The sequence below is a fragment of the Lepisosteus oculatus genome, chromosome 21, assembly GCF_040954835.1.
Source record: "Lepisosteus oculatus isolate fLepOcu1 chromosome 21, fLepOcu1.hap2, whole genome shotgun sequence".
Lineage (NCBI taxonomy): Eukaryota > Metazoa > Chordata > Actinopteri > Semionotiformes > Lepisosteidae > Lepisosteus > Lepisosteus oculatus.
In genome coordinates, this window is record NC_090716.1 from 1,914,199 (window position 1) to 1,930,053 (window position 15,855).

The 15,855-nt window shown below is 58.4% G+C and overlaps 2 protein-coding genes across 7 annotated transcripts in view; one reads left to right on the plus strand and one right to left on the minus strand.

The window, feature by feature from the left end:
• Positions 1-6,093, plus strand: part of sergef (secretion regulating guanine nucleotide exchange factor) — a 40,658-nt gene extending 34,565 nt beyond the window's left edge. Inside the window, exon 11 of the mRNA XM_069181588.1 lies at positions 5,683-6,093. Coding sequence (XP_069037689.1) covers positions 5,683-5,696 — 14 coding nt within the window. The 3' untranslated portion in view covers positions 5,697-6,093. The remainder of the gene's footprint in view (positions 1-5,682) is intronic.
• Positions 6,094-9,638: 3,545 nt separating this feature from the next.
• The window catches only part of LOC102697592 (voltage-gated potassium channel KCNC1), a 59,470-nt gene continuing 53,253 nt past the window's right edge, over positions 9,639-15,855 (minus strand). For 3 of the 6 annotated variants that reach the window (XM_069181465.1, XM_069181462.1, XM_069181461.1), the window contains one exon: positions 9,639-11,347. In XM_069181465.1, the coding sequence (XP_069037566.1) occupies positions 11,283-11,347 (65 nt within the window). In that variant the 3' untranslated portion in view covers positions 9,639-11,282. Of the gene's footprint in view, positions 11,348-14,872; positions 15,163-15,855 lie in introns of those variants that run through there. The other 3 variants (XM_069181463.1, XM_069181460.1, XM_069181464.1) reach the window with 2 other exon arrangements.

A 15,855-nucleotide genomic window follows, 5' to 3' on the forward strand; every position in this document is an offset into this window, starting at 1 on the left:
CAGTCCGGCCTCGACTCGGGGAGCCCGTGAGCTCTTCACAGGCAGCCGAGCTGACGAGCTTAGCGGCCAGTCCTGCCCATCCGCTTGTGTCAACAGCGTCTTGTTTTCTTTAAAGAAGCTCGAGCGTTTTAAGGTCGACGATTCGGCGTCGATTTTGTCCCGGCTGTCCTTCCTGGAATCTGTTCTCACTTTCACCCTGATCTGCTGGTTCGGCAGCCTGAGTCTGAGAGGCAGGAACACACCGGGCAGCCTGGTGAAGAGATCTCAGGAGGTCCCTGGTGTTGATCTTCCTCTCCTCTCCTCCATCTATCAGAGACGTGTTTTGCGTAAAGCAAAATCCATCTGTGACGATCCTTCACACCCCTTGATTCGAAATCTCCACTTACTCCCATCAGAACGCAGATACCGACTCCCCAACTGCAGACTCAACAGACTGAAGTTCTCATTCATACCTGTAGCCATTACTCAACACTCAACACTCGACCTTCTATGTAAATATGTAGATTGTTGCTCCTGTCATTTTGTTTCTTGTGTCTGTCTGTAAAAACAACTTGCTGCTGTAAAACAACTTGCCCTCCCCACGTACCCCCCCAGGGATAGTGACCCTCTCTGTGTGAGGGGGTCCTCAGTGACATCATTGCTGATCAGCAGGACCAGGGTGCGTGACCGGAGCCACGCGGGGCTGTCTCAAGGTGATTCATGGCTCCAGCATGGCCAGTGCGATGTCCTGTTGTGCCTCTTGCGTTGTGGCATTCAAATATCTCCCTCCTCAGCCTCGCAGAGAGGCCTTTTTCTTGCCCCGCGCCCCAGGCGGGCTCGCAGCCTGTGAGTGACAGGCGCAGAAATGGCCCGTGACGGGGCGCGCTGGCTCCCCCTCCGGGGCGGCCCCGCCAGGGCAGCAGCTGTCCGGTCGGATCACCCGCGCTGCCAGTCAGGCTCCACACGCGCGCACGCACACACGCACAAGCGCGGCTCCCGGCGCAAACCCGGCCCTCGTCTCAAGGGCGCCCCCTGGCTGGGGGCTGGGTGTGGGTCAGACAGGTAGTGGCCGCTGTGGGTGTCCGGCCTGCCTTCAGGAAGAGGCACAGGGCAGAGGGACAGCTTCCCCAGAGTGAGAGAGTGCAGGGGGAGTGAGAGAGAGAGGACAGTGAGAGTGCAGAGGGAGTGAGAGAGGACAGAGGGAGTGAGGGAGTGCAGGGAGAGTGAGAGAGAGAGGACAGTGAGAGTGCAGAGGGAGTGAGAGAGGACAGAGGGAGTGAGGGAGTGCAGGGAGAGTGAGAGAGAGAGGACAGTGAGAGTGCAGAGGGAGTGAGAGAGGACAGAGGGAGTGAGGGAGTGCAGGGAGAGTGAGAGAGAGAGGACAGTGAGAGTGCAGAGGGAGCGAGAGAGGACAGAGGGAGTGAGGGAGTGCAGGGGGAGTGAGAGAGTGCAGGGGGAATGAGGGAGTGCAGTGAGAGTGCAGGGGGAGTGAGAGAGTGCAGGGGGAGTGAGGGAGTGCAGGGGGAGTGAGGGAGTGCAGTGAGAGTGCAGGGGGAGTGAGGGAGTGTAGGGGGAGTGAGAGAGTGCAGGGGGAGTGAGGGAGTGCAGGGGGAGTGAGGGAGTGCAGTGAGAGTGCAGGGGGAGTGAGGGAGTGCAGGGGGAGTGAGAGAGTGAAGGGGGAGTGAGAGAGTGAAGGGGGAGTGAGAGAGTGCAGGGGGAGTGAGGGAGTGCAGTGAGAGTGCAGGGGGAGTGAGGGAGTGCAGGGGGAGTGAGGGAGTGCAGGGAGAGTGCAGGGGGAGTGAGGGAGTGCAGGGGGAGTGAGAGAGTGCAGGGGGAGTGAGAGAGTGCAGTGAGGGAGTGCAGGGGGAGTGAGAGAGTGCAGTGAGAGTGCAGGGGGAGTGAGAGAGGACAGAGGGAGTGCAGGGAGAGTGCAGGGGGAGTGAGGGAGTGCAGGGAGAGTGTAGGGGGAGTGAGAGAGTGCAGGGGGAGTGAGGGAGTGCAGGGGGAGTGAGGGAGTGCAGGGGGAGTGAGAGAGTGAAGGGGGAGTGAGGGAGTGCAGTGAGAGTGCAGGGGGAGTGAGGGAGTGCAGTGAGAGTGCAGGGGGAGTGAGGGAGTGCAGTGAGAGTGCAGGGGGAGTGAGGGAGTGCAGGGGGAGTGAGGGAGTGCAGGGGGAGTGAGAGAGTGCAGGGGGAGTGAGAGAGTGCAGTGAGGGAGTGTAGGGGGAGTGAGAGAGTGCAGGGGGAGTGAGGGAGTGCAGTGAGAGTGCAGGGGGAGTGAGGGAGTGCAGGGGGAGTGAGGGAGTGCAGGGAGAGTGCAGGGGGAGTGAGGGAGTGCAGGGGGAGTGAGAGAGTGCAGGGGGAGTGAGAGAGTGCAGTGAGGGAGTGTAGGGGGAGTGAGAGAGTGCAGGGGGAGTGAGGGAGTGTAGGGGGAGTGAGGGAGTGCAGTGAGAATGCAGGGGGAGTGAGAGAGTGCAGTGAGAGTGCAGGGGGAGTGAGGGAGTGTAGGGGGAGTGAGAGAGTGCAGGGGGAGTGAGGGAGTGTAGGGGGAGTGAGAGAGTGTAGGGGGAGTGAGAGAGTGCAGGGGGAGTGAGGGAGTGTAGGGGGAGTGAGGGAGTGCAGGGGGAGTGAGAGAGTGCAGGGGGAGTGAGGGAGTGCAGGGAGAGTGCAGGGGGAGTGAGGGAGTGCAGGGGGAGTGAGGGAGTGCAGGGGGAGTGAGAGAGTGTAGGGGGAGTGAGAGAGTGCAGTGAGAGTGCAGGGGGAGTGAGAGAGGACAGAGGGAGTGCAGGGAGAGTGCAGGGGGAGTGAGGGAGTGCAGGGGGAGTGAGGGAGTGCAGGGGGAGTGAGGGAGTGCAGTGAGAGTGCAGGGGGAGTGAGAGAGTGCAGTGAGAGTGAGAGAGTGCAGTGAGAGTGCAGCGGGAGTGAGAGAGTGTAGGGGGAGTGAGAGAGTGCAGGGAGAGTGAGGGAGTGCAGGGGGAGTGAGAGAGTGCAGGGAGAGTGCAGGGGGAGTGAGGCAGTGCAGGGGGAGTGAGAGAGTGAAGGGGGAGTGAGAGAGTGAAAGGGGAGTGAGAGAGTGCAGGGGGAGTGAGAGAGTGCAGGGAGAGTGCAGGGGGAGTGAGAGAGTGCAGGGAGAGTGCAGGGGGAGTGAGAGAGTGAAGGGGGAGTGAGAGAGTGCAGGGGGAGTGAGAGAGTGCAGGGGGAGTGAGGGAGTGCAGGGAGAGTGTAGGGGGAGTGAGGGAGTGCAGGGGGAGTGAGAGAGTGAAGGGGGAGTGAGAGAGTGAAGGGGGAGTGAGAGAGTGCAGGGGGAGTGAGGGAGTGCAGTGAGAGTGCAGGGGGAGTGAGGGAGTGCAGGGAGAGTGTAGGGGGAGTGAGAGAGTGCAGGGGGAGTGAGGGAGTGCAGGGGGAGTGAGGGAGTGCAGTGAGAGTGCAGGGGGAGTGAGGCAGTGCAGGGGGAGTGAGAGAGTGAAGGGGGAGTGAGAGAGTGAAGGGGGAGTGAGAGAGTGCAGGGGGAGTGAGGGAGTGCAGTGAGAGTGCAGGGGGAGTGAGGGAGTGCAGGGCGAGTGAGAGAGTGCAGGGGGAGTGAGAGAGTGCAGTGAGGGAGTGTAGGGGGAGTGAGAGAGTGCAGGGGGAGTGAGGGAGTGCAGTGAGGGAGTGCAGGGGGAGTGAGAGAGTGCAGGGGGAGTGAGGGAGTGTAGGGGGAGTGAGGGAGTGCAGTGAGAATGCAGGGGGAGTGAGAGAGTGCAGTGAGAGTGCAGGGGGAGTGAGGGAGTGTAGGGGGAGTGAGAGAGTGCAGGGGGAGTGAGGGAGTGTAGGGGGAGTGAGAGAGTGTAGGGGGAGTGAGAGAGTGCAGGGGGAGTGAGGGAGTGTAGGGGGAGTGAGGGAGTGCAGGGGGAGTGAGAGAGTGCAGGGGGAGTGAGGGAGTGCAGTGAGAGTGCAGGGGGAGTGAGGGAGTGCAGGGGGAGTGAGAGAGTGCAGGGGGAGTGAGGGAGTGCAGGGGGAGTGAGAGAGTGCAGTGAGAGTGCAGGGGGAGTGAGGGAGTGCAGGGAGAGTGCAGGGGGAGTGAGGGAGTGTAGGGGGAGTGAGGGAGTGCAGGGAGAGTGCAGGGGGAGTGAGGGAGTGCAGGGGGAGTGAGAGTGCAGTGAGTGCAGGGGGAGTGCAGGGAGAGTGCAGGGGGAGTGAGGGAGTGCAGGGGGAGTGAGGGAGTGCAGGGGGAGTGAGAGAGTGTAGGGGGAGTGAGAGAGTGCAGTGAGAGTGCAGGGGGAGTGAGAGAGGACAGAGGGAGTGCAGGGAGAGTGCAGGGGGAGTGAGGGAGTGCACGGGGAGTGAGGGAGTGCAGTGAGAGTGCAGGGGGAGTGAGGGAGTGCAGGGGGAGTGAGGGAGTGCAGGGGGAGTGAGGGAGTGCAGTGAGAGTGAGAGAGTGCAGTGAGAGTGCAGCGGGAGTGAGAGAGTGTAGGGGGAGTGAGAGAGTGCAGGGAGAGTGCAGGGGGAGTGAGGCAGTGCAGGGGGAGTGAGAGAGTGAAGGGGGAGTGAGAGAGTGAAAGGGGAGTGAGAGAGTGCAGGGGGAGTGAGAGAGTGCAGGGAGAGTGCAGGGGGAGTGAGAGAGTGCAGGGAGTGAGGCAGTGCAGGGGGAGTGAGAGAGTGCAGGGGGAGTGAGAGAGTGCAGGGGGAGTGAGAGAGTGTAGGGGGAGTGAGGGAGTGCAGGGAGAGTGTAGGGGGAGTGAGAGAGTGTAGGGGGAGTGAGAGAGTGCAGGGGGAGTGAGGGAGTGCAGTGAGAGTGCAGGGGGAGTGAGAGAGTGTAGGGGGAGTGAGAGAGTGCAGGGGGAGTGAGGGAGTGCAGGGGGAGTGAGGGAGTGCAGTGAGAGTGCAGGGGGAGTGAGGGAGTGCAGGGAGAGTGCAGGGGGAGTGAGGGAGTGCAGGGGGAGTGAGGGAGTGCAGGGAGAGTGCAGGGGGAGTGAGGGAGTGCAGGGGGAGTGAGAGAGTGTAGGGGGAGTGAGGGAGTGCAGGGAGAGTGTAGGGGGAGTGAGAGAGTGCAGGGGGAGTGAGAGAGTGCAGGGGGAGTGAGGGAGTGCAGTGAGAGTGCAGGGGGAGTGAGGGAGTGTAGGGGGAGTGAGAGTGTAGGGGGAGTGAGGGAGTGCAGGGGGAGTGAGGGAGTGCAGTGAGAGTGCAGGGGGAGTGAGAGAGTGCAGGGGGAGTGAGGGAGTGCAGGGAGAGTGCAGGGGGAGTGAGGGAGTGCAGGGGGAGTGAGAGTGTAGGGGGAGTGAGGGAGTGCAGGGGGAGTGAGAGAGTGCAGTGAGAGTGCAGTGAGAGTGCAGGGGGAGTGAGGGAGTGCAGGGGGAGTGAGAGAGTGTAGGGGGAGTGAGGGAGGTGCAGATCCTGTCTGTCTGGCGCAGTCTAACCGTTCTCAGGGCCAGCGTGTGAGGCTGAGACAGCGCGCTCTGTGTGGGGTGTGCGCTGCAGGCTGTCAGTGTGTTTGGCGTGCGTGTGCGCACTGTAATGTTAGTGCGCATTTCAGTGTCAGATGTGGTTTTCATGGCTGAATGTCCTGCACAGGCCTGCTGGTTTCCATGGAAACGGTGAGGGGAGGGGGGTTATGGGCTGTGAGAGGAGAGGCTGTGCTCACTGATGTCCTCACACCTGCGTGCGCAGGGCCGACACCCCCACCCCCCCGCCACCCCAAAGACCCCTTCCTTTTCTTTTCTTACCACAGCAGTTCTGGTCTGATTGCTCCACTAATCCAGTTCTGCTGCGTGACGCTACAGCAGCCATCTGCATCCGCACAGGCGATCGAGGAGAAAGTCAGAGCAACACGACCACACAGACTGCAGGAGCTGCTGCTCGGAGGAGGAGGAGCCAGTGTGAATGGTTAGGGATGAGACAGAGGCTGGTGTTCGGGGGGCTTGGGGGATTAGGACTGACACTGGTGGGTTCTGGAGATTTTAAAATTAAAGACAGACGATTTATTTTTTCATTTTGCTTTGAGGGGCTCTACAGGCCTTTTATCCTTCTTGAATGGCAGTACTTAAGTGCAGTCCTGTGCTGAAGTACAAGGCTTTCGGATGCTGCCTGCTGTTGAAGGTGAGATCTTGAATCGGCTTCCTCACTCTGCTCTCCTCCCCACTGAGAGCTGGTGTGTGGGGAGCGTTCTGGCGCACTATGGCTGCTGTCGCATCATCCAGGGGGGGCTGCACACTGGTGGGGGTGGAGGGGATCCCCATGACCTGTAAAGAGCTCTGAGTGTCCAGAAAAGCACTATACAAGTGTATGCAATTATTATTATTAAATTATTATCTCTCCCTTCCCCAGCTCATAACCGGCCTCGGCGCCGTTGTCGATCTTGATTACCACGGTGGAGTTGGTGGTGGTGTCACAGACAGCGCTTGTGGCAGGCAATGAAGTCTGCATTGATGCCTTTCCCCTGTAGGGGTTGCTGGATTCCAGAGGGTTCCTGGTGGTCCTAGACCTTCTGGGCTGTGTGATGTGAGCGTCCCCTGTGGATCCTCACACCAGATCACACCTGCAGGTCCGCAAAGGTACGACAGGGCGTCCGCAGAAAAGGGCAGTGGGACGCGGATTCCCGTTTAGGGCTGTAAGCGCCTGACATGACCTCCCTGTCCTGAAGTCAGCGGAACCATTACCCAGCATGCACCTTCGTCACAGTCTCAGCTGGACGTCACCGATTGATTTGTTGAGGAATGGCACTGCAACTACTGCCAGCACACGTCTCTACAATCCCAACACTGCCAGCACTGCACCTTAGTTGTACCCTCTTGTGGAAGTCTGCATGGTACCCCCTTTTTTCCCAGCCTGCTCTCCACTGGGTTCTACTCACACAAGTCGCTAGATCTTCATTCTTGGTCTCCAGTAGTCACCAGGCACTGGAGCATTCAACTCTATTAACTCCATGTCCATGTCTTAATCTTCTCTAATCCATTTTCACTTTTACACAAGAGAGTTTAACTGAATACTCCCGACGCTGCCCAGACTTGATGATGGCGCCATCTCAAGTCTTACTCTTCGCCATGCATCAGGTCTTCACTAACAAACCAGTCACTCCTCTCATCACTAACTGCGCTGGATGATCCTGTTTGGCCAGGGACGCCTCTCTGTAACCAACACCTGCTCTCCTGAAAACATCAGCCAGTCTCTCGGAGGCCGCACATCTGTCTACTGATGTTAAGGCCCAGGGAGTACTTGGGACCCAACCTGTGCCGTCTAGACTTTTCTCTGATATGCATATGCCCTGCCAGGCGATGCCCCACTCCTCCAGGTACCAACATCTCCCAATCGGGCCTGGTCCAGCTGGCTAGCCCTGGTCCTTCCCGGCACACTACAAAACCACTGCGCCTAGTGAATAAACTAATACAATACAGACAAAATTACATTTCCTCAAGCGTCCCTAGCTCACTGAGTCCCACAGGTCTGTAAACCAGCACAATCCGTGACTAGTGAGGACTGCTCTCTCTCACTCTCCCACCCTTCCCGCCTGGAGTGTACACACAGACTGTAACTGTCTCCTGGACATTATTATAAGCCTCTTAATTAGCCCAGGGCACTGGGTAATTCCATGCAGAGTCTGTCCCGGACTGCTCCCGTCCCTCATGTGGAGTTCCATTCTTTCGGAGTGCTAATTACTCGTTCAGACTCGCTGTGCCTCATTTTCCAAGTTCTTCCAAGTGACAGGTGGCCATCTTGGCTCAAGGACACGCCCCCCCCGGGTCCGGGCTTTGAGCCAAGATGGTGGCTTTCTCACAAAGACACCCCTCACAGCCCCAGGCACCTAATCAAAGCCGTGTTACGCACGTTTGCTGACTGCGGATTATTTTTGTCATCGTGTCGTTAGATTTTCTTGTATAACGGGACGGACGTGTGGGGGGTTCCATCACCCAGGAGCCTGTCCCCAGATGTGCAGGACCATGAAAACGGGTGAAACGAGGACATGTGAGTCACTTAGCCCATGGCAATAAATCTGCAAGTGAGAAATGGCTCAAAGCAACGGGCAATGTCCAATTGAGACATCGAGAAGTATTATACAGGAGAGCTGAGGTCTGTTCAGGGCCAGTCCAGACAGCTCCTGGCTGCAGATGCAGTAGTGTGGGATCTGAAGTCTTCCTACCTTGGTCCTGTGACCATGGGGATGCAGTGTGAGCCCCTGTCCCAGTGTCCCAGCCGGGGCCGGAGAGCAGAGACCCGGGAGTGAGGCTCACAGAGGAGTGTGGGGTTCTCGGCCCTGCGGGGGGCTGTGATCATCAGCCAGACCTGGTGTCACGGATGTCGGAAGGGATGAACCGTGGAGAGGCAGGAGAGCGATAAAGACCCTGTGCGTAGCAGCGAGACGGGGGTTAGCCCCGGGCTCAGCTGTTCAGGAAATGCCGTAGAGACCTATCCCCTCAGGTAGCGGGCATGGGGTGACCTGGTGCTATGAGGGTCTCAGGACATCCGAACGTCAGTGCTGAGAGAAGGTGAATGAGTAACCCGTAAATATATAGCCCCAGAGAGAGAGACACCGGAAGGAGAGCAAAGCACAGGAAACTAGGGACAGGACAGAGTAGGAGCGCCCTCTGGCTGCGGAGGGTGTGACACCTGGTGCACACAGCTCGGAGCAGCGAGAAACCCATACAACTGGAACAGGCCTTTTTCTGCAGGGCTCAATCGGCGCCCCACAGGTCGTGCGCCCCCGTGCCTGCAGTGGGGTCTCTCCCACGTGATGCATCGTCGGCGCGTTTAAACGGCGTAATAAGTCTTCAGGGCTCGTTCGTCTGCAAGGCTGCCAAAAACGGGAGACCGAGGAAGTCGCCTTCTCTTGGTCAGTACTCTCTGAACTCAGTGCCTCCCAGTTCTCCGTGTCCGAGCGGTCGGAGAGCGTGTTCCGCCACCGAGGCGTGGCAGAGCCTTTAAGGGAGTGACCCCCGTCGTTTAGGGGGTGGTGAGAGGGTCCCGTCAGGACCTGGCTCTGGTCATGCCAAGGCTGGGTGGCGTACGGACGCGCGCCGGTGGCGGGTTACTGGACCGGGGAGTGGGATGGCGTTGTGCCGTGAGGAGAGGGTGCAAAGGGGGTGAGCAGGGGTGTGTCTGGGGGGGGGGCAAGATGAGAGGGGGGGGGGGTGGGGTGCCAACACATACTCAATCTGCAGGCTCCTTCGTCTGGCCCTGGCACTGCCCCTGGTGCTCTTCGGAGAGACAAAGAGAAAGACAACAACATCGTTAATTCCCGGGCTGGGGGGGGGGTGAGGGTGAGGCCGAGAGCGGCGAGCGGGATGGTGGGGTGGGCGTCTCAAACGCTTCGGGCAAAGATGGCCACGAAAACCGCAAACTCCACCCCCCCCCCGTTAGTTCGCCATGGTAAAATCGGCGCTTTACCATGCGTGCCCATGCGTGCCCCAATGCAATCTGGTCATTCCGCCAGCGCGGCGGGTTAGTCCGGCCCCCGGCGCTAGCCATGCTTTCCTGTCGGGAGCTTTCCTGGACATGCTGCTGGGCGCGGCGTCACCATGCGGTCCCCGTGCGCCCCACCAGCTTCTCTTTGATCTCCAGATCTGGTGGTGCGCGCGCGACTCTCTTTATTTTTTGCAGCCGTCGGCGTGCCGATTGGTGCAGTCACCGAAAGGTCAAAGAGAAGGAGCGGGATGAGAACCGGAAGAGGAATTAAAACAGGACTCCCCCGAGCAGGTTTCATACAAAAATTTATTTTTCATGCTAGAATTCTTAGTTATTCATTTATTTCTGTATTTTGCATAACATTGTGCATGCATTCGCTTCTGTCCTTCGTCTGGGATCTTGCGTCCCCTGCCCCCCGGGTGCTGGGTTGCATACAGTGCTCGAAAAGTTCGGATTGCGGGTCCGAGCGAGAGGTGGGGGGGGCAGACGCCTGTGACACCCCCTGCTCTGTCTTCTTCTCTGGTCCGACAGGAATCCCAGCTCTCTCTCTCTCTCTCTCTCTCCCCACGGTCCTGCTCATCCTGTGTCACTTTTGTTTCCTTTTAAAAATAACACTGTCAAAAGTCCAGACTTAATAAGTGATATGAACAACGGCCTACTGTAAATAGAATCTTCACATGGTTTCTATACACCAAGAAAATACAGCGTAGAACAGAGGGAAAAAAAATAGAAAAAGGATAAGATATTAAAAGTTAGCCCAGCTGGTATAATTTTTTTTTTTATCAGATCCAGGGATCACAAGCATGCCAACGGAAACAGAGTCTAAAGTAATTTGCCGTTAAAACTACACAGATCTTGCTAAAATACTTCTTTTTTTCCCTCCCCGCCATCTTTACATAAGTAGCGAGTTAAGCAGGCGGTGAGGGCAGAGGTCAATATGACCGGCGATTCCTGATTGCACGTTTGTCTTTAAACCTTGTTACTTTGTATTGTTGTAATACAAAAAAAAAGAGAAAGACAAAGCGATAGGTTGCAAAAAAAGAAAGAATTAAATGTACATTGTTTTTATATACTATATATATACCGTCTTACATTTTGGCTACATCAAATGTATGTAAAAGTAAGGAGCTTTTGAACGAAAATATATCTTTTTTGCTTTTCCCATAAAGATATTCATTACAGTTACAGCTTTTTTTTCTTTTTTGAATAATACACCATGCAAGTCATGCTAAATGAACAGAAAGGAGTCTTCTACAGTCAAGAGTTTCTCTTAGGACAATATAGTTATCAGCAGTATGATTCTTACTGTTGTGGATGTGGTTTTTCGTGCCCCCTTTTTTTGGGAGGGGGCGGGGGGGGGGAGGGGTTGGCATGGAAACAGCCCGATGTCCTCTTCCCAGACAGGGTCCCGTTCTGGACAGACACGCGTACACACCCAGGCTTGGGGGGGGGGTGGGAAAGGAAATGTGTCCTCTGTACAAAATCCAGCCTGGGCCCCTCCCCCCTCCAAACAGCCCCGCCCCCGGCCCCGCCCACAAGACCTCCCTCCTCTCCCCCATCACCCTGTCTCCTCCCCCCGCCCCCAGGCTCCTCCCCTCCGGCCACGCCCACAAGCACAAGAGAAAAACAGGGGGCATCCAGTCTTCCACAGGAATGGTCTTGATTTTCTTCTCGATGGTGGCTGTAGTGGTGGTGGTGGTGTTTTGGGATTTGTTTGTCGCTTGAAAACGGGAGAAAGGGTGGAACTGCACCCACGTGCCTCGTCCTTCGGCGGCGTTTTTCCCTCGAGATAAAAATGTCCTTTTTCTCTCTCTCTCTCCCCTCCTCCCCCCCACCCCCCACCCACCCCCATCTGTCTCGGAGTCCGTGGACAGACTGTGGAAAGGATACTTTTACGCAAAACGTCCACCTTTAAGAAAATACCAGCCTCGGTCAGGTCACTTTGAGCGCCTCTGCTTGCATATACTTAACTAGGACAGTCTCCTCTTTGCAGGGATCTGCAGTAGAGAATACAGTGAGCATCTCAACATCAGCCAGTTCCAGATTGCTCTTTTTTTTTTTTTTGGTTAAAAAAAAGAAGATCTCACAACACCAAGAAAAAAACAGCAAAAAAATAAAAAAAAAGCCAAGAAGGTCTCTTAAGGATTTTTAATTTTTTTTTTGTTTAGTTCATATATACGATCCGCAACAAAAGAGAGAGGGAGAGACAGGGAAGGACAGGAGGAGAAGCGGTGAAGGGAGAGTCAGCGCTCAGTCATGCAAGAGTAGACAGCCAGCCCCATCCCCCGAAGCCCTGCCAGTCCATGCATGTCGAGGGCGGTCAGTCCGGTGCCCGCGGGCACTGCCCGCCCAGACGGGAGCCAGAGCCCAAGAGAGGGGGCAGGGGGGCGACACAGTCAGGTGGGCAGACCCAGAGGACTCGGGGACGGGGAGAGAGAGAGAGTCCGCAAGAAAACGAATCAGAGGAACGGGAGAACCAGGCAACGCTCCTTCTCCGTATTGGGGGAGTGGGAGAGGGGCAGGGGAGGTAGGAGGTAGGGGGGTTCACACTGGGATATTTTTTGTGTTTTTCAGCGCCTGGCGTCCCTGGAAGGGCTGGAGGGCGGGGCTGATGGGCTGATGGGAGCTGGTGTTTGTTTGCGTGTTTGTTTGCGTGTTTGTGTGGAGGGGGGGGGGTGGAGGACGGGGACAGGGGGGGTAGGCCCTTCCTGCGGCTCAGAAGAGCACATCCCGAGGAGCCCCACTGTCGCTGTGTTGGTTTTCCCCTTCTGTTTGCAGTGCAAGAATAGTCTAAAAGATAGCCGGTGTTGTGGTCAGCGTGGGCGTGGTCACGGGGGAGGGCGGGGGTGGGGGTGTGGTCACTGAGAGGGGGCGTGGTCAGATGGAACCGGTCAGCTCTGAGACATGGCTGGACCGGAGCGAAGCTGGCCACCGGCCGTTGCGCGCCAGAGTCTGGGGTCAGAGGGCGGGGGGCGAAGGGCAAAGGGGCAGGGGGCGCGGGCCGTCCTGAGTCCTCCACGAGGGGACAGGGGTCAGCGAGGGGCCTCGACGATCGCTCTGCTGTCAGCGGCAACGGCTGTTTTTACGGGCGTATAACGACGCCAGACGAGCGACAGGGGAGATGAGAGGAAAGAAGAAACCGAGGAAGGAGGCGCGAAGCTGGGCGGCGCCAGGCTGACCTGAGCCCGCTCCGCGCCGCAGGACGGGTGGGATGGGAGACAGGACTCGCCTGGAAGGACTGTGCCAGCTGCAGGGAGCCGCAGGGAGCCACAGGGAGCCACGGGCACTGAAGACACTCTTATTGCATTTCCACACATGCCAGCAGTCCAGCTGGGGCTCCGCGGTGTCCCACAACCTCCGCTTGAGGAGACATGCGCTGGAGTGGAAGCGCAGGGCAGGGCGGGGCAGGGCAGGGCAAGGCAGCTCAGCGGCATCTCTCATGCAGAACGTGGCGTTTCTCTAAGCGGCTGGCATGCGCCGGGTGGCATCGCGATGGCGCAGGAGGCGTGTCCCTCCTCCAGGTGGCGCTACCGCCCCCCGAGGGGCTTCTGGCTGCCCTCTGAGGCAGGGGATTCTTTAGAGGGGCAGGTTCGCGGCGGTCGGCGGGCGCGGCGTCTTTGCAGTAGCCCCTGGGCGTTGCCATGGCGCACATTTCTAAACGACAGCGCCGGCGTTCCCGTACTCCGGGGGGTCCGGCAGCGCAGCTGCCGCTGTGACTGCTGGGCTCTTGGCTCTGGACCCCCTCTGGGAGGGGGTCCGCGGACCTACACTGGGCTGCCCGGTTCTGTCGCCATGGCGATGCCACCTCTCGAAAAAAGCCACATGCAGCAATGTGCACGACCCGAAAAGAAAGACAGGTTAACCACATGCCAACGACTGGAGACAGAAAGACAGGTTCACGTCTATGTCACTTGACACATAAATACACACAGGCGCACACACACCCACACTGAGACACACACATACGCACAGATATTCACAACAGTGTGGTTTCGGTTTCACTTTCAACGCCATGAAAACTTCTTCCCTTCCAAAATGCCCTGGGCCACTAGTATGCTGACAATTCTTTTGTCTATGTTGTATTTTTTTTAATATATGTGGCTCCCTATTTTATAAAAGGCTGAATGTAGGATCGTGAATAACAGACACTGCACTCATTGTCTCAGTGGTGTCAAGGAGAAGCTCTTCTAAGCCAAGTGAATATGGGCAGCTGGGGCAATGCATCATGGGTAACCTGGCAAGAAAGGGTAGTGACATAGATGCCCCACGATGCACTGGGAGGTTGGCGTGTTGGGGGGGGAGGCAGTGGGCTCTGGGTGAGGGGGAAGGGGGGTTGTTTTGTTAACAGGACTGGATGGAATGGGGAAACTGGGTCGGTGTGAGGGTTTAGGTAAATGCTCGACGTGAACGAAGTAGTCCCCGCTCGTTTTCAATCTGTCGTGCTGAGGGCCGGCCCGTCTCCTGCCGAGGTGAGACGTGCAGCTTTCTCTTGGTTTGTACAGCCAGGATTGTTCCTGCAGTGCAAGTCGCCGTCCCTGTGTGTGTGTGTTTGTGATGGACTGCGGTATACAAACGCCCTTGAAACGGGCGTGTTTCCTGCTCCTTGCTCCCTGCTGTGTAGCTCCTCCTGTGCTCAGTGCAGCCGTGTCTGGGGGGAGGCGTTCTCAGGGGCAGGCCAGCACCTACGGACGCTTGCTTTAATCTGCATTCCTGGTTCTGTCTTCAGCTGACTCTGAGCTGTGTGTGGGGAGGGCCGGGGGTGGGAGGGAGGAGGGAGGGGAGGGGGGAGGGCGCACTGGTTTTGTGTGTGGGGGGGGGGCAGGGGGAGGGGGGGGCGAGAATAGGCTCCATCTCTCCAGCCATTGACTCTGTTCGCACATGTCGGGGGTGGGAGGGCGACGGCGGCAAACCTCTGCTCCCAAAAGGCACAGCACAGCCTAAGGCAGGGCTCTGAAGGGAGCCCACGCCGAGCGGGTCAGAACCCCGCAGAGCCCCCGCTGGCGCCGGGAAGGCCTGGAGCCCGGAGGTCGGCAGGGAGAGTCGGGGCTGTGCTTTCGGGCAGCAGAGCTGCTCAGGTCCCGAGTGTTCGGTAGCCCGCCCTCCCCTGGACAGGACGGGACAGGGAAACGCAGCAGGCCGCTCCCCGCTCCGGAGCGCGAGGTTTGGGTCTTGTGGTTCCGCGGGCCCCGAGAGCGGCTCTGCCCCCCCCCCAGCTGACATCGGGCCGCGCCCTCCAGTCGCGGAAGTGAGACCGAAGGGGCCCCTGAGACCCCGGATCTCATTTTTCTTCCACATCGATTTCAGCTGATCGCGTCAGGCAGACCCGCCGATGCGCCCCCCCCTCCCCAGCTCCACGGCTGGCGGCGGCCGCGGCTCGGCTTTTGCTCTTCCTTCCGCGGGAAACAAAATTCCAGGAAGCGGCCCGCTGCCGTTTGGCGAATCCCCTCGGGCCTGTGCGCGCGCGTCCAGACGCTAACCACAAGCCCAAGCCTTCGTGCCCCCCACCACTGCCCCTATCCCTGTCCCTCTCTCTCCCTCCCGCCTGCCCCCACCCCACCCCCCACCCCCGTCATCATCACCACCAGCAGCACCTGGCCCCACGGCGGGCACGCTGTCCGCTCCAGGTCTGTGTGGCGGAGCCCAGCGCCCGAGCCGGCTACCCCGGAGAGCCCGGCGCTGGCTCACTGGGCCCCTCTGCTGCACAAGTCCTCCTCGCACTGAATCCAGCCGAGCTGCAGCAGAGGATAGAACTGGGAGCTCAGCTCCAGCGAGGACGCCCCGTCTCGGCTCGGGCTCCCCAGTGCAGCACAGGCTTAGACCAGCCGGAGAACGAGAACGACGGCGAGAACAAGGGAAAAAAAAGAGCAACAGAAAAAGGAAGAAACGAACAAACAAAGAAAAAAATAAAACAACAGAACGCACAACAAAGAAAAAGAAAAGAGGAGCGATTAGGGAGGTCCGGAGTGCCGGGCTCCTGGCTTCTCTCTTTCGCTCTTCACAAGTGTCGTTTCTCTCTCTCTCTCTCTCTCTCGAGAAAGAGAGAGCAGGACCAAAAGGGAACGGAGCGAAGGGGGGAGCTGAAGGAGTGGAGCACACGCGCAGGGAGGGGGGGGGGGAGCAGAGGGGTCGGGGGTCAGGGGTCGGGAGTCGGGGGTCAGGGGTCGGGGGGTGTTGCATGCCAGAGTTGGTAAAAGGGTTGTTCCCCCTCCCCTACCCTCCCCCCCCCACCTTCCACGGCACAAAGGAAAAGAAAGGCAGGAAGAAAATCCGCCTCCTTAAAAAAAGGAGGCTTTAGGACAGCTAGAAAAAAAATGGCGACAGGGCTAAGGAAAAAGGCCAGGAAAAAAGCTTGTTTTCCTTGTCGTTGTGGTTGTCCGCGGTGTGGAGAGACGAGGAGCTCAGGGGGCGGGGCGGGGGAGGAGGAGAGGGGGGTGGGGGGGGCTAGGCATGCCCAGGCGATCTGTGCCGCCACTCCACACCGATGAGGGGGAGAGGGGGGTCACAG